The 19,375-nt window shown below is 55.9% G+C and overlaps 1 protein-coding gene across 5 annotated transcripts in view; it reads right to left on the minus strand.

Moving 5' to 3' along the window:
• Window positions 1-19,375, minus strand: part of kcnh6a (potassium voltage-gated channel, subfamily H (eag-related), member 6a) — a 449,471-nt gene that overhangs the window by 43,288 nt on the left and 386,808 nt on the right. For all 5 annotated transcript variants that reach the window (XM_070864776.1, XM_070864777.1, XM_070864775.1 and 2 more), the window contains one exon: window positions 12,270-12,695. In XM_070864776.1, coding sequence (XP_070720877.1) covers window positions 12,270-12,695 — 426 coding nt within the window. The remainder of the gene's footprint in view (window positions 1-12,269; window positions 12,696-19,375) is intronic.

Consider the following 19,375-nt stretch of genomic DNA (forward strand, 5'->3'; position numbering starts at 1 on the left):
ACAAACATCTCTGACCCCACACACAAACCACCCCCGACCCCCACACACAAACCTCTCCGACCCCACACACAAACCTCTCTGACCCCACACACAAACCTCTCCGACACCCACACACAAACCTCCCCGACCCCACACACAAACCTCCCCTGACCCCCACACACAAACCTCTCCGACTCCCACACACAAACCTCCCCGACCCCATACACAAACCTCCCCCTACCCCCACACACAAACCTCTCCGACCCCCACACACAAACCTCCCCCGACCTCATACACAAACCTCCCCCGACCCCACACACACAAACTTCCCCCGACCCCACACACAAACCTCCCCCGACCCCCACATACAAACCTCCCCCGACCTCACACACAAATCTCCCCCGATCCCACACACACAAACTTCACCCGACCCCACACACAAACCTCCCCCGACCTCGTACACAAACCTCCCCCGACCCCACACACACAAACTGCCCCCGACCCCACACACAAACTTCTCCGACCCCCACACACAAACCTCCCCCGACCTCATACACAAAACTCCTCCGACCCCACACACACAAACTTCCCCCGACCCCACACACAAACCTCCCCCGACCCCCACATACAAACCTCCCCCGACCTCATACACAAACCTCCCCCGATCCCACACACACAAACCTCCCCCGACCCCACACACACACCTCTCTGACCCCCACACACATACCTCTCTGACCCCACACACAAACCTCTCTGACCCCCACACACAAACCTCTCCGACCCCACACACAAACCTCCCCCTACCCCACACACAAACCTCTCCGACCCCACACACACAAACTTCCCATAACCCCACACACAAACCTCTCCGAACCCATACACAAACTTCCCCTGACCCCACACACAAACATCCCCCGACCCCACACACAAACTTCTCCCGACCCCACACACAAACTTCTCCCGACCCCACACACAAACCTCTCCGACCCCCACACACAAACCTCTCCGACCCCACACACACAACCTCTCCGACCCCACACACACAAACTTCCCCCGACCCCACACACAAACCTCTCCCGACCCCACACACAAACCTCTCTGACCCCCACACACAAACCTCTCCGACCCCCACACACAAACCTCTCTGACCCCCACACACAAACCTCTCCGACCCCCACACACAAACCTCTCCGACCCCCACACACAAACCTCTCTGACCCCACACACAAACCTCTCCGACTCCCACACACAAACCTCCCCGACCCCACACACAAACCTCCCCTGACCCCCACACACAAACCTCTCCGACTCCCACACACAAACCTCCCCGACCCCATACACAAACCTCCCCCGACCCCCACACACAAACCTCTCCGACCCCCACACACAAACTTCCCCCGACCCCACACACAAACCTCCCCCGACCCCCACATACAAACCTCCCCCGACCTCACACACAAATCTCCCCCGATCCCACACACACAAACTTCACCCGACCCCACACACAAACCTCCCCCGACCCCCACACACAAACCTCTCCGACCCCCACACACAAACTTCCCCCGACCCCACACACAAACCTCCCCCGACCCCCACATACAAACCTCCCCCGACCTCATACACAAACCTCCCCCGATCCCACACACACAAACCTCCCCCGACCCCACACACACACCTCTCTGAGCCCCACACACATACCTCTCTGACCCCACACACAAACCTCTCTGACCCCCACACACAAACCTCTCCGACCCCACACACAAACCTCCCCCTACCCCACACACAAACCTCTCCGACCCCACACACACAAACTTCCCATAACCCCACACACAAACCTCTCCGAACCCATACACAAACTTCCCCTGACCCCACACACAAACATCCCATAACCCCACACACAAACCTCTCCGAACCCATACACAAACTTCCCCTGACCCCACACACAAACATCCCCCGACCCCACACACAAACTTCTCCCGACCCCACACACAAACTTCTCCCGACCCCACACACAAACCTCTCCGACCCCCACACACAAACCTCTCCGACCCCACACACACAACCTCTCCGACCCCACACACACAAACTTCCCCCGACCCCACACACAAACCTCTCCCGACCCCACACACAAACCTCTCTGACCCCCACACACAAACCTCTCCGACCCCCACACACAAACCTCTCCGACCCCCACACACAAACCTCTCTGACCCCCACACACAAACCTCTCCGACCCCCACACACAAACCTCTCCGACCCCCACACACAAACCTCTCTGACCCCACACACAAACCTCTCCGACTCCCACACACAAACCTCCCCGACCCCACACACAAACCTCCCCTGACCCCCACACACAAACCTCTCCGACTCCCACACACAAACCTCCCCGACCCCATACACAAACCTCCCCCGACCCCCACACACAAACCTCTCCGACCCCCACACACAAACTTCCCCCGACCCCCACACACAAACCTCTCCGACTCCCACACACAAACCTCCCCGACCCCATACACAAACCTCCCCCGACCCCCACACACAAACCTCTCCGACTCCCACACACAAACCTCCCCGACCCCATACACAAACCTCCCCGACCCCACACACAAACCTCCCCTGACCCCCACACACAAACCTCTCCGACTCCCACACACAAACCTCCCCGACCCCATACACAAACCTCCCCCGACCCCCACACACAAACCTCCCCCGACCCCCACATACAAACCTCCCCCGACCTCACACACAAATCTCCCCCGATCCCACACACACAAACTTCACCCGACCCCACACACAAACCTCCCCCGACCCCCACATACAAACCTCCCCCGACCTCATACACAAACCTCCCTCGACCCCACACACACAAACTGCCCCCGACCCCACACACAAACTTCTCCGACCCCCACACACAAACCTCCCCCGACCTCATACACAAAACTCCTCCGACCCCACACACACAAACTTCCCCCGACCCCACACACAAACCTCCCCCGACCCCCACATACAAACCTCCCCCGACCTCATACACAAACCTCCCCCGATCCCACACACACAAACCTCCCCCGACCCCACACACACACCTCTCTGACCCCCACACAAATATCTCTCTGACCCCACACACAAACCTCTCTGACCCCCACACACAAACCTCTCCGACCCCACACACAAACCTCCCCCTACCCCATACACAAACCTCTCCGACCCCACACACACTAACTTCCCATAACCCCACACACAAACCTCTCCGACCCCACACACAAACTTCCCCCGACCCCACACACAAACATCCCCCGACCCCACACACAAACTTCTCCCGACCCCACACACAAATTTCTCCCGACCCCACACACAAACCTCTCCGACCCCACACACACAAACATCCCCCGACCCCACACACAAACATCTCCCGACCCCACACACAAACTTCTCCCGACCCCACACACAAACCTCTCCGACCCCACACACACAAACTTCCCCCGACCCCACATACAAACCTCTCCGACCCCACAGACACAAACTTCCCCCGACCCCACACACAAACCTCTCCCGACCCCACACACAAACCTCTCTGACCCCCACACACAAACCTCTCCGACCCCCACACACAAACCTCTCTGACCCCACACACAAACCTCTCCGACTCCCACACACAAACCTCCCCGACCCCACACACACAAACATCCCCCGACCCAACACACACAAACATCTCCCAACCCCACACACAAACCTCTCCGACACCCACACACAAACCTCTCCGACCCCCACACACAAACCTCTCCGACCCCACACACACAACTTCTCCGACCCCACACACATAAACTCTCTGACCCCACACACAAACCTCTCCGACTCCCACACACAAACCTCCCCGACTCCACAAACAAACCTCCCCTGACCCCCACACACAAACCTCTCCGACTCCCACACACAAACCTCCCCGACCCCACACACAAACCTCCCCCGACCCCCACACACAAACCTCTCCGACCCCCACACACAAACCTCTCCGACTCACACACACAAACCTCTCCGACTCCCACACACAAACCTCTCCCGACCCCACACACAAACCTCTCTGACCCCCACACACAAACCTCTCCGACTCCCACACACAAACCTCCCCCGACCCCACACACAAACCTCCCCCGACCCCACACACAAACCTCCCACGACCTCACACACAAATCTCCCCCGATCCCACACACACAAACTTCACCCGACCCCACACACAAACCTCCCCCGACCTCATACACAAACCACCCCCGACCCCACACACACAAACTGCCCCCGACACCACACACAAACTTCTCCGACCCCCACACACAAACTTCCCCCGAACCCACACACAAACCTCCCCCGACCCCCGCATACAAACCTCCCCCGACCTCATACACAAACCTCCCCCAATCCCACACACACAAACCTCCCCCGACCCCACACACATACCTCTCTGACCCCACACACAAACCTCTCTGACCCCACACACAAACCTCTCCGATCCCACACACAAACTTCCCCCGACCCCACACACAAACATCCCCCGGCCCCACACACAAACTTCTCCCGACCCCACACACAAACTTCTCCCGACCCCACACACAAACCTCTCCGACCCCACACACACAAACATCCCCCGACCCCACACACAAACATCTCCCGACCCCACACACAAACTTCTCCCGACCCCACACACAAACCTTTCCGAACCCCACACACAAACCTCTCCGACAACACACACACAAACTCCTCCTGACCCCACACACAAACCTCTCCGACCCCACAGACACAAATTTCCCCCGACCCCACACACAAACCTCTCCCGACCCCACACACAAACCTCTCTGACCCCCACACACATACCTCTCCGACCCCCACACAAAAACCTCTCTGACCCCACACACAAACCTCTCCGACTCCCACACACAAACCTCCCCGACCCCACACACAAACCTCCCCCGACCCCCACACACAAACCTCTCCGACTCCCACACACAAACCTCCCCGACCCCACACACAAATCTTCCCCGACCCCCACATACAAACCTCCCCCGACCTCACACACAAATCTTCCCCGTACCACACACACAAACTTCACCCGACCCCACACACAAACCTCCCCCGACCCCACACACACAAACTTCCCCCGACCCCACATACAAACCTCCCCCGACCTCATACACAAACCTCCTCCGACCCCACACACAAACCTCCCCCGACCCCACACACACACCTCTCTGACCCCACACACATACCTCTCTGACCTCACACACATACCTCTCCGATCCCCACACACAAACCTCCGACCCCACACACAAACCTCCCCCGACCCCACACACAAGCCTCTCCGACCCCACACACACAAACTTCCCCCGACCCCACACACAAACCTCTCCGACCCCACACACACAAACATCCCCCGACCCCACACAGAAACTTCTCCCGACCCCACACACAAACTTCTCCCGACCCCACACACAAACCTCTCCGACTCCCACACACAAACCTCTCCGATCCCACACACAACTCCGACCCCACACACACAAACTTCCCCCGACCCCACACACAAACCTCTCCCGACCCCACACACAAACCTCTCTGACCCCCACACACAAACCTCTCCGACCCCCACACACAAACCTCTCCGACCCCCACACACAAACCTCTCTGACCCCACACACAAACCTCTCCGACCCCCACACACAAACCTCTCCGATCCCCACACACAAACCTCTCCGACCCCCACACACAAACCTCTCCGACCCCCACACACAAACCTCTCTGACCCCACACACAAACCTCTCCGACTCCCACACACAAACCTCTCCGACCCCCACACACAAATCTCTCTGACCCCACACACAAACCTCTCCGACCCCCACACACAAACCTCTCTGACCCCCACACACAAACCTCTCCGACCCCCACACACAAACCTCTCCGACCCCCACACACAAACCTCTCTGACCCCCACACACAAACCTCTCCGACCCCCACACACAAACCTCTCCGACCCCCACACACAAACCTCTCTGACCCCACACACAAACCTCTCCGACCCCCACACACAAACCTCTCTGACCCCACACACAAACCTCTCCGACCCCCACACACAAACCTTCCCCGACCTCATACACAAACCTCCTCCGACCCCACACACACAAACTTCCCCCGACCCCACACACAAACCTCTCCGACCCCCACACACAAACCTCTCCGACCCCCACACACAAACCTCTCTGACCCCACACACAAACCTCTCCGACTCCCACACACAAACCTCTCCGACCCCCACACACAAATCTCTCTGACCCCACACACAAACCTCTCCGACCCCCACACACAAACCTCTCTGACCCCCACACACAAACCTCTCCGACCCCCACACACAAACCTCTCCGACCCCCACACACAAACCTCTCTGACCCCCACACACAAACCTCTCTGACCCCCACACACAAACCTCTCCGACCCCCACACACAAACCTCTCCGACCCCCACACACAAACCTCTCTGACCCCACACACAAACCTCTCCGACCCCCACACACAAACCTCTCTGACCCCACACACAAACCTCTCCGACCCCCACACACAAACCTTCCCCGACCTCATACACAAACCTCCTCCGACCCCACACACACAAACTTCCCCCGACCCCACACACAAACCTCTCCCGACCCCACACACAAACCTCTCTGACCCCCACACACAAACCTCTCAGAACCCCACACACAAACCTCTCCGACCCCCACACACAAACCTCTCTGACCCCACACACAAACCTCTCCGACTCCCACACACAAACCTCCCCGACCCCACACACAAACCTCCCCTGACCCCCACACATACCTCTCCGACTCCCACACACAAACCTCCCCGAACCCACACACAACCTTCTCCGACCCCCACACACAAACCTCCCCCGACCTCATACACAAACCTCCTCCGACCCCACACACACAAACTTCCCCCGACCCCACACACAAACCTCCCACGACCCCAACATACAAACCTCCCCCGACCTCATACACAAACCTCCCCCGACCCCACACACACACCTCTCTGACCCCCACACACATACCTCTCTGACCCCACACACAAACCTCTCTGACCCCCACACACAAACCTCTCCGACCCCACACACAAACCTCCCCCGACCCCACACACAAACCTCTCCGACCCCACACACACAAACTTCCCATAACCCCACACACAAACCTCTCCGACCCCACACACAAACTTCCCCCGACCCCACACACAAACATTCCCCGACCCCACACACAAACTTCTCCCTACGCCACACACAAACCTCTCCGACCCCACACACACAAACATCCCCCGACCCCACACGCAAACATCTCCCGACCCCACACACAAACTTCTCCCGACCCCACACACAAACCTCTCCGACCCCCACACAGAAACCTCTCCGTCCCCACACACACAAACTTCTCCCGACCCCACACACAAACCTCTCCGACCCCACACACACAAACTTCCCCCGACCCCACACACAAACCTCTCCCGACCCCACACACAAACCTCTCTGACCCCCACACACAAACCTCTCCGACCCCCACACACAAACCTCTCCGACCCCCACACACAAACCTCTCCGACCCCCACACACAAACCTCTCCGACTCCCACACACAAACCTCCCTGACCCCACACACAAACCTCCCCCGACCCCCACACACAAACCTCTCCGACTCCCACACACAAACCTCCCCGACCCCACACACAAACCTCCCCCGACCCCCACACTCAAACCTCTCCGACCCCCACACACAAACCTCCCCCGACCCCACACACACAAACTTCCCCCGACCCCACACACAAACCTCCCCCGACCCCCACACACAAACCTCCCCCGACCCCACACACACAAACTTCCCCCGACCCCACACACAAACCTCCCCCGACCCCCACATACAAACCTCCCCCGACCTCACACACAAATCTCCCCCGATTCCACACACACAAACTTCACCCGACCCCACACACAAACCTCTCCGACCCCCACATACAAACCTCCCCCGACCTCACACACAAACCTCCCCCGACCCCACACACACAAACTGCCCCCTACCCCACACACAAACTTCTCCGACCCCCACACACAAACCTCCCCCGACCTCATACACAAACCTCCTTCGACCCCACACACACAAACTTCCCCCGACCCCACACACAAACCTCCCCCGACCCCCACATACAAACCTCCCCCGACCTCATACACAAACCTCCCCCGATCCCACACACACAAACCTCCCCCGACCCCACACACACACCTCTCTGACCCCCACACACATACCTCTCTGACCCCACACACAAACCTCTCTGACCCCCACACACAAACCTCTCCGACCCCACACACAAACCTCCCCCGACCCCACACACAAACCTCTCCGACCCCACACACACAAACTTCCCATAACCCCACACACAAACCTCTCCGACCCCACACACAAACTTCCCCCGACCCCACACACAAACTTCTCCCGACCCCACACACAAACTTCTCCCGGCCCCACACACAAACCTCTCCGACCCCACACACACAAACTTTCCCCGACCCCACACACAAACCTCTCCCGACCCCACACACAAACCTCTCTGACCCCACACACACAAACCTCTCCGACCCCCACACACAAACCTCTCCGACCCCCACACACAAACCTCTCTGACCCCACACACAAACCTGTCCGACTCCCACACACAAACCTCTCCGACCCCACACACAAACCTCCCCCGACCCCCACACACAAACCTCTCCGACCCCACACACAAACCTCTCCCACCCCACACACCAACCTCCCCCGACCCCACACACAAACCTCTCTGACCCCCACACACAAACCTCTCCGACCCCACACACAAACCTCTCCGACCCCCACACACAAACCTTTCCGACCCCACACACAAACCTCCCCCGACCCCCACACACAAACCTCCCCCGACCCCACACAGAAACCTCTCTGACCCCCACACACAAACCTCCCCCGACCCCCACACACAAACCTCTCCGACCCCACACACAAACCTCTCCGACCCCACACACAAACCTTTCCGACCCCACACACAAACCTCTCCGACCCCACACACAAACCTCTCCGACCCCACACACAAACCTCTCCGACCCCACACATAAACTCCCCCGCTGTTCCACCTAGTGACAAAATGAAGAAATAAATAAGGAAAAAAACGTACTTTGCTCTCTGGCCGATTCCGCCCGAGTCCCGCTGTTTACGCACCACTGTTTCCAGGCAGTAAGATCGCCTGCCGGGAAGGCCGACGTTCAGACTAACTATCACCACAGAGGCGCCAAGCGGGCGTGGCACGCTGGATGATGTCACCGCGCGGGTGGCGATAGCCGGAGCAGCGTTAGCTCTTGGCGCCTCTGCCAAAGAGCTGACTGAATTTTCGCGCAGGCGCGGACGCTGCTTACTGTCGAGCGCCTTTGTCGCCCATGAGCCTCCTCCCGCCCGCGGTAACGAGTGGCGGTAAAAGGCGAATTTCGACCCCTTACAGTCGGGAGAACATCAGAAATAGGAGCAGGAGTCGGCCATTCGGCCCCTCGAGCCTGCTCCGCCATTCAATGAGATCGTGGCTGAAATTTTGTATCAACTCCACTTTCCCGCCCGATCCCCGCATCCCATGATTCACTTAATATCCAAAAATCTAGCGCTCTGTGTCTTGAACATACTCAAAGACTGAGCCCAGCCCTCTGGGGTAGAGAATTCCAAATATTGTGAGATTCCCGTGAGGTGAATGCCGTCTTTTGGATGAGACGTTAAACCGAGGCCCCGTCTGCTCCCTCGGGTGGACATAAAAGATCCCATGGCACTATTTCAAAGAAGAGAAGGGGAGTTATCCCCGGAGTCTTGGCAAATATTTATCCCTCAGCAAATGTCACAAAAACAGATTATCTGGTGATTAATCACATTGTCTGTGGGAGCTTGCTGAGCACAAATTATCTGCCGCGTTTTCCCACATTTCAACAGTGCCTACACTTCAAATCACTGCCTTGGCTGTGAAGCATTTTGAGACGCCCAGTAGTCATGAAAGGCGCTATATAAATGCAAGTCTTTCTTATGCTGTCCCATTTTACCTACAAGCTGGCTTTTCAAATCCTTCTTCATCCCCACTTTGTTTTGGACGGGGAAAAAGGTGTTCCCCAAATCCAGTCCTCGAACCTCTCCCACACCGACCTGACCCACACTCCCCCCTGATACCCCCTCTCCCACAACACCCCCTCTTCCCCCACACCCCCTCCCCCATACCCCCACACCCCCTCCCTCACTCCCCCCACACCCCCTCTCTCACTCCCCCCACCCGCTCTCCCCACACCCCCTCTCCCCCCACCCCCCCTTCCTCCACACCCTCTCCGTCACTCACCCCTCCCCCATACCCCCCCTCAACCCCTCCCCCACACCCACTCCCCCTCCCTCTCCCACTATATCCCCCACCCACACCCCCTCCCTCACTCCCCCACACTCTTCCTCACTCCCCCCACAACCCCCTCCCTCACTCCCCCCTCCCTCACTCCCCCCATCCCTCACTCCCCCCACCCCCTCCCTCACTCCCCAACACCCACTACCCCCATGTTCCCCTCCCACACTTCCTCCCCTACTATCCTCCCCCACACCCCCTCCCTTACCCGACCCCACATCCTCCCTCACTCCCCCCACAGCCCCTACCCTCACTCCCCCCTCCCTTACTGCCCCACCCCCCCCTTCCTCACTCCCCCCACCCCCCTTCCACAACCCCCTCCCCCCTCACTCCCCACACCCCCTCCCTTAGTCTCTCCCTGGATTGTACACTAAGGTGCTAGTGGCTGGGCCCAAGGGGGTGGAATCGATTGAGAACATGCCCCGTTCCTGTGTATTTCGGGGCCGGATGACCCGAGTTGGTGCCGAGGCTGGAGTGCGGATTGATGTCGGCAAGCGACGTAATGGAACCCACGTCAGCCTGTCGCTGACAACTCCTGCCCACTCACCAGCTGCCCGCTGGCAGAGAGGCCACTCAGTGCCGAGAGCTGGGCAGCAAATTGTCAGGTGTTGGATTCATCTGAAATTTTATTTATTCTTAATCAACAGCCTGACTGTAACATCATCAGCACAGACTGGATAGGGGGAAAGAGGGAGAGATCGCTGAGACAGCGAGAGTGGCAGACAGAGATGGAGAGAGATAGAGAGCAGGTGAGAGACACCGAGACAGGAAAAAGGGGAGAGACACAGATGGGGGAGGGGGGCAGAGGAAGAGGCAGAGGGGGTGAGAGAGATAGAAAGAGAGAGGGAGGGAAGGGTGGGACTGGTGGAGAGAGACAGAGAGTGAAAGAGACACAGGGAAATAGAGAGGGCGGAAGGCAGAGAGAGAGTGATGCAGACAGACACGCAGCATAGAATTTCCCTGGTGTTATTTTTTTGTGTGTGCGTGTGTGTCTGTGTGTGTGTCAGTGTGTCTGTGTGTGTCTATATGTGAGTGTGCCTGTGTGTTGGTGTGTGTTTGTGTTTGAGTATGTCTGTGTGTGTGTGTCTGTGTGTGTGTGTGTCTTTGTGTGAGTGTGCCTGTGTGTGGGTGTGGGTTTGTGTTTGAGTGTGTCTGTGTGTGTGTGTGTGTGTGAGTGTGTGTTTGTCTGTGTGTGTGTGTGTCTATGTGTGTGTGTGTGTGTGTCTATGTGTGTGTGTGTCTGTGTGTGTGTGTCTGTGTGTGTGTCTATGTGTGTGTGTCTGTGTGTGTGTGTGTCTGTGTGTGTGTCTGTGTGTCTGTGTGTGTGTGTGTGTCTATGTGTGTGTGTGTGTGTCTATGTGTGTGTGTGTGTGTGTGTCTATGTGTGTGTGTGTGTCTATGTGTGTGTGTGTGTGTGTGTCTATGTGTGTGTGTCTGTGTGTGTGTGTGTCTGTGTGTCTGTGTGTGTGTGTGTGTGTGTGTGTGTGTCTATATGTGTGTGTGTCTGTGTGTCTATGTGTGTGTGTGTGTGTGTCTATGTGTGTGTGTCTGTGTGTGTGTGTGTCTGTGTGTGTGTGTGTGTGTGTGTGTGTGTCTATGTGTGTGTGTGTGTCTATGTGTGTGTGTGTGTGTGTGTCTATGTGTGTGTGTGTGTCTATGTGTGTGTGTGTGTGTGTCTATGTGTGTGTGTGTGTGTGTGTGTGCATTATTGTGCTGCAGGGTGAGCCTGGACCCTACCAGTGCACGAGGATTTTAAACCATATCACCGGACGGCCCCTGTTCCCATACAGACGGCCATTTTGAAACAACCTCTTTTTTTGCCCTTTACCTCATCGGAGCCAGACCTGAAGATGAGGAGATCGAACGGGATGGCGGCCACGATGTCGATGAGGAACCAGCCCTTGAAGTAATGGATGGCGATGTTGGCTGGGTGGCTCACCACCTCATCGTTCTCGTTGACGTAGGTGGTGCGGAAGTTGATGATGATGTCGATGATGAACATGATGTCAACGATCAGGTCCACCACGGCCAGCGGGTTGCACGAGTAGCCGCATTCCAGCCGCTTCTCCTCTTCCTGATCGTTGAGCAGGAAGGCGGCAGAGTAGGGGGTGAAGATGGCAGTGTATATCACCAGCAGGAGAATGAGCCAGTCCCACATCGCCTTGAAGGGGCTGTAGTGAAGAATAGTCCACTTGTGAATACGGGGGGCTTGCAGCTTATATTCTGGAAGCACATCAGCTCCGAGTGAGAGGACCTACAACACAGAAAGAACGACGGTGGGTGATTACTGACCCAGCACAGTCCACAATGCCCCCAGCTTCCTCCCCGCGTCCAAGCCCTGGTGTGTGCATGAATTGAGTGAGCTCGCCCAGTTGAAGGACTACAATTGGTGTCAGCCATGGCTCAGTGAGAACTCTTACCTCAGAAGGTCACGGGTTCAAGTCCCAATCCAGATACTTGAGCACAGAATCCAGGCTTACACTTCCAGTGCAGTACTGAGGGAGCGCCACACTGTCGGAGGGGCAGTACTGAGGGAGTGCCGCACTGTCGGAGGGGCAGTACTGAGGGAATGCCGCACTATCGGAGGGGCAGTAGAGGGAGCGCCGCACTGTCGGAGGGGCAGTACTGAGGGAGCGCTGCACTGTCAGAGGGGCAGTACTGAGGGAGTGCCGCACTGTCGGAGGGGCAGTAGAGGGAGCGCCGCACTGTCGGAGGGGCAGTACTGAGGGAGTGCTGCACTGTCGGAGGGGCAGTACTGAGTGAGTGCCGCACTGTCGGAGGGGCAGTACTGAGGGAGTGCTGCACTGTCGGAGGGGCAGTACTGAGGGAATGCCGCACTGTCGATGTGCCGTATTTTGGCCTTCTCAGGGGGATGTAAAAGATCCCCTGGCATTATTTCAACAACAACAGCGTGTATTTATATAGCGCCTTTAACATAGTGAAACGTCCTAAGCCGCTTCACAGGAGTATTATGCGATAAACATTTGACACCGAGCCGCAGAAGTAGAAATTAGTGCAGGAATGAGGTAGGTTTTAAGGAGCGCCTTGAAGGAGGAAAGAGAGGTAGAGAGGCGGAGAGGTTTAGGCAGGGAGTTCCAGAGCTTGGGGCTCAGGCAACAGAAGGCACGGCTTTCGAAGACGAGCAGGGGAGTTCTCCTCGGTGTCCTGGCCAATATTTATCTCTCAACCAACACCATTAAAACATGATCTGGTCATTACAGGCTGAGGGTGGAACAGACGGAGGGCGCCTCCACGAGAGACAATAAACAAAGATATAGGTACAGAACGGCAATGAGTTGCCGGGCCTTCGATGGGGTATTGGTGCCGTCCATGGGCTATAGTTTGGACAGCCCTGACCGAGCCAGCAGGCCCTGTTGGGTCAACATCGCCGCTTTGCTGGAATCCTGGAGGTTCCATCACATGACCTCCGACCTCCAGCTCCCCGCCCGCTCAAATGGTCTCCAATATTGTTACAACTCCAGAATAAAAGTGTTCAAAGACAATGTTAAGAAAACACAGGGGCTGAAATTGCGTATCACCCCAGTGGGGGGTGTGGGGGATGGAGGGTGGGGTAGGGGATGGGGCGGAGGGGGGTAGGTGGGGGGGGGGGGCGCAGTTGACGGAGGGGGGGTTACCTTTCCAAGACTGGGCAGTCAGCACCCACGCAGAAGTCCCGGGCCGGAAGCGAAATTGGGTTAACCGCCCCTGACAGGAAGTGGAGCAAAATGCCACGCGCTGCACTTCTTCTCGCGGCGGGCTTGGGGGCACTACCCGGGCGCACATCAGAGCGCTATGCCACGCAGGGCGGTCGCGTCCCACGGGCTCGCCACTTCTGTACTGGGGACGCGGGGTGCCGTGGACCCCAGCCCAGCACCGAAACCGGGCTGCACCACGGCGTCACAGGCCCCACGACACCAGCAGAGAAACGCCCAGCCAGCAGGTCGTCAAAGAAAAAAAATGGCGGCCCAGATCACAACCCGCGAGGCTGGTGCTGACGTCGCTCACGGTGGCCTCACGGGGCACTGTCCAATTTCTGCCGCGGAGCGCTATCAGCGGGGTGCGGCGCGACTGGCTTCGTGGCTCCGTTATCTCCCGCGCAATTTCGCGTGAGCCGGTCGCGCCCCCTGCTCCCCCCCACCCCTGGGCGGAAACACTTTTGCACCCCATTACCGCCCCCCAGAGGTGCTAATGGCAGGTGCACAGCAGGGGAATTTCGCCCCCCAATTCTTTTTAAAGCCCCAATGATATTTCTCCTGGGTTACTGACAGTACCGTCTGATAGATTAAACCTTAATCGCTGGAAGACATGGCAACCCGTAATTCCCTGATCTATCTTTGTTTTTAATCATTCAGTGGATGTGGGCATCGCTGGCCAGGCTGGCATTTATTGCCCATCCCTAATTGCCCCTTGAGAAGGTGGTGGTGAGCCGCCTTCTTGAACCGCTGCAGTCCGTGTGGTGAAGGTGCTCCCACAGGGCTGTTAGGGAGGGAGTTCCAGGATTGTGACCCAGCGACGATGAAGGAACGCCGATATATTTCCAAGTCAGGATGGTGTGTGACCCAGAGGGGAACGTGGAGGTGGTGTTCCCATGCGCCTGCTGCCCTTGTCCTTCGAGGCGGGTAGAGGTTGCGGGTTTGGGAGGTGCTGCCGAAGAAGCCTTGGCGAGTTGCTGCAGTGCATCGTGTAGATGAACTTCTCCACTATTTCTTTCAGACTCAGAATGTTATTATGTTTTGTGATTCGCGAGGTTATTGAGCAGTGCTGGCTCTTCACCACACTGAACATCAGCATTCCTATCACAGACTACCCTCTCCAAACCATCTCTACTCTGAATCCTCTCAACTCCTAACCAGTGCAGGAACATCGGAACAGGAGGAGGCCATTCAGCCCCTCCAGCTGTTCCGCCATTCAATTAGATCATGGCCGATCTGTATTTTAAATCCAATTACCCATACTGATTCCGTAAATCTTAATACCCTTGCCTAACGGAAATCTATCAATCTCAACTTTTAAATTTTCAATTGATCCCCGGCCTCAGCAACTTTCTCGGGGAGAGAGTACCAGATTTCCACTGCCCCTTGTGTGAGGAAGGAGATCACGATAAAGCCATTGTGGAATAAATGAAAATTTAATTAAGAGAATCATTTCTCTGTCCCTGCACTGAAAGAGCATCGAGCCATAAATGTTATCCAGCGACACAAAGGATAATTATCACTTTTTCTTAGTCCCTGAGAGGGGACCATTAAATGTTGCATATTTTTCAATTTATTGTACAAGTCTATTTTGAAAAGTCTGGCACTGTGCTGCCTCCCAGTCTGGCACGGCAATGGGTGTGAGCGCAGCTGGAAGCCCAGGCTCCTGCTCTGCACGGTCAGATCAGCCATCTTTTTTAAACACAGGGCCATTCGCCCAGATTATCCTTCCCCATCGTAAGGAGTAAGGGAGAAAGCAGGGCACAGACATGGAGAGGGATCTGGGATCTGGTGTCAGTGAGAGGGATCTGGTGTCAGCCAGAGAGGGAGATCTGGGATCTGGTGTCAGTGAGAGGGATCCGGTGTCGGTCAGTGAGAGGGGTCTGGGATCTGGAGTCAGTGAGAGAGATCTAGTGTCAGTCAATGAGAGGGATCTGGGATCTGGTGTCAGTGAGAGGGATCTGGTGCCAGTAAGTGAGAGGGATCTGGGATCTGGTGTCAGTGAGAGGGATCTGGTGTCAGCCAGAGAGGGAGATCTGGGATCTGGTGTCAGTGAGAGAGATCTAGTGTCAGTCAATGAGAGGGATCTGGGATCTGGTGTCAGTGAGAGGGATCTGGTGCCAGTAAGTGAGAGGGATCTGGGATCTGCTGTCAGTGAGATGGACCTGGTGTCAGTGAGAGGGATCTGGAATGTGGTGCAAGTGAGAGAGATCCGGTGGCAGTCAGTGAGCGGGATCTGGGATCCGGGATCCGGTGCCAGTAGGAGAGATCAGGAAGCTTTGGCAGTCCATGAGAGGGATCTGGTGTCAACGAGAGGAATCTAGTGTCAGTCAGTGAAAGGGATCTGGTGCCTGATGTCAGTGAGAGGAATTTGGTATCAGTGAGGGGGATCTGGAATCGGGTGACAGCGAGAGGGATCTGGGATCTGGTGTCAGAGAGAGAGGATCTGGGATCCGGTGTCAGCGAGAAAGATTAGGGATCTGGTGACAGTCAGTGAGAAGGATCTGGAATCTGGTGTCAGTGAAAGGGATATGATGTCAGACAGTGAGAGGGATCTGGTGGCAGTGCGATGGATCTGTTGTCAGTAAAAAAAGATTAGGGATCTGATGTCAGACAGTGAGAAGGATCTGGGATCTGGTGTCAGTGAAAGGGATCTGATATCAGACAATGAGAGGGATCTGGTGTCAGTTAGATGTATCTTGTGTCAGTCAGTGAGAGGGATCTGGGATCCGGTGTCAGTGAGAGAGATCTGGTGTCAGTGAGAGGGATCTGGGATCAGATGTCAATGAGATGGATCTGGTATCCGGTGTCAGACAGAGAGAGGGATCTGGGATCTGGTGTCGGAGAGAGGGATCTGGGATCTGGTGTCAGTCAGTGAGAGGGATCTGGGGGATTGGTCCAAGCGCAGTACAGACACTGAAATGCAATTGCACATGGCCCGTGTCCTTCACTTTATTTTATCCCAACCTCCCCCACAATATTCTAGAAATTATTCACACCCAACATTCCTCCACCGCCCATAAAAAACGAATAACTAATCATTTATCGCATTGCTGCCTGTGAGATCTTGCTGTGTTTACAATGGTTGCGGTATTTGACTACAGACGTGCTTTCTAGCCAGAGCCAGTGAATAGCGATCGGGAGTGGGAATCCTGGCTGATCCTGTTGCCCCCCCGCCCCCATCCTGGCTCACAGTAATATCGAATAAAGATGAGAAGCTGAACACCAATTTCTGCATCAGTAAAGCAAACTGCAGGAGTCAGCTTGAGCCCTGATAAGAGCATTGCAGCAACAGAGCTACTTATATATCGGAATGTGAATATAATGTCAAAATAGTGAAGCTGACTCGAGAAACACTGAGTCAGGACAAGCAATCAACACTTACAGCTTCTCACAAAAACTGAGAACTCTCAAATCACACTCATTCAAGGAGCAACCTTGCACAGGGAACGTCACACCTGTATCAACCCTGAACAGAGAGAATCTTCACCCCTTAACCATCGCCTCACACAATGTCCACCCCTTAACCATCGCCTCACAGGATCTGGACCCAGTGTCAGCTGTCGTTGGTCCTTCGAGAGTTAATGAAAGGCCTATCTTAACAAAACATATTTCGGGCAGAGACAGATGAGCTCTGACAAGAACAATTTCATCATCGTGGAAGTGATACATTTTCAAAATGAAATTGCGAAGTTTCCAGTTGGCAGCAGTTAATTACTGCTGTTACCAGCTGCTGCTTTGGCTGGTTATTTTAGACTCTCCCGCACAGCACTTTATGGCTGCGGCACTCTCGTATTCCTTTTGTGACAATCTCCTCACTTCTTCCACTGCTGGGTGTAGTTACATTGGCACTACCTGCTGCCACTCTTGTGTGAGATGCGTCAGGCTGGGAATGTTGGCAGGACAGTTCACCATTACCTGACAGCAAGCGCTCTACTAGGAACTCCTTCACGGCAAACGAGCCAAAGGTGGGCAGAGGAAACGTTTCAAGGACACTCTCAAAGCCTCCCTGATAAAGTGCAACATCCCCACCGACACCTGGGAGTCCCGGTCCAAAGACCGCCCTAAGTGGAGGAAGTGCATCCGGGAGGGCGCTGAGCACCTCGAGTCTCGTCGTCAAGAGCGTGCAGAAATCAAGCACAGGCAGCGGAAAGAGCGTGTGGCAAACCTGTCCCACCCACCCTTTCCTTCAACCACTGTCTGTCCCACCTGTGACAGGGACTGTGGTTCTCATATTGGACTGCACAGCCACCTAAGGACTCATTTTTAAAAGTGGAAGCAAGTCTTCCTCAATTTCGAGGGACTGCCTATGATGATGACCTGACAGGTTTTCAATTTTGGCATCCCGTGTCTGTCCTCCTCTCTGGAAGGCTTCCCTCATGCTCTGTGGGGCTATTGATGCAGTCCTGGGTGTAGCAGTTCCAGTACCTGTAGGTGTTGGGAACCCCCTACTAACCTTGTGCAACAATATGAGTCAGCTCACTAGAATAAATAGCCAACAGTCGTCATATGACAGTGGGCAGCACTCTCGCCTCTGAGTCAGAAGGTTGTGGGTTCAAACCCCCACTCCAGAGACTTGAATACATAATCTAGGCTGATACTCCAGTGCAGTGCCGAGAGAGTGCTGCACTGTCGGAGGTGCCATCTTTCGGATGAGACGTTAAACCGAGGAGGTGGATGTAATAGATCCCACGGCACGATTGGAATGGCTGGCTCTGGCAAAGAGTCAGCGACCCGCACAATGCAAGTGTGCACGGAAGGTTGGGAAATGTGACACACTCAGCCATGATTGGTGGGAGGAGCCAGTCACTAACAGAGACTCCCTGTCCTGGAAACATTCCCCCAGGTGAACAGCGAGAGTGTTCATAGCTCTGTTATGGCCGTTTATGGCGATCCATGGATGCATTTTTGGACATAGCCAGCTATTGAGAGCCCAAACCCTGTACACTCGGGTGGGTCTTAATGGAGTGTTTAAAGTGTTGTCAGCCTAGACAGTGAGTGTTGGCAGGCTATTCATCCAAGAAGAGCATCACAATCAAGCCTGACCTTTTCCTCAACCCGACATCCATACAATCAATTCCCAGTCACTGACACTGGGGCAGTGAGTGGGTCTGGGTACCCCGGGGTCACTGGGCAGGTCTGAGAACCCTGCGGTCACAGGGCAGTGAGGTCTTGGAACCCCGGGGTCAATGGGCAGTGAGGTCTGGGTAAGCCGGGGTCACTGGGCAGTGAGGTCTGAGAA

The sequence above is a fragment of the Pristiophorus japonicus genome, chromosome 21 (assembly GCF_044704955.1).
Source record: "Pristiophorus japonicus isolate sPriJap1 chromosome 21, sPriJap1.hap1, whole genome shotgun sequence".
Lineage (NCBI taxonomy): Eukaryota > Metazoa > Chordata > Chondrichthyes > Pristiophoridae > Pristiophorus > Pristiophorus japonicus.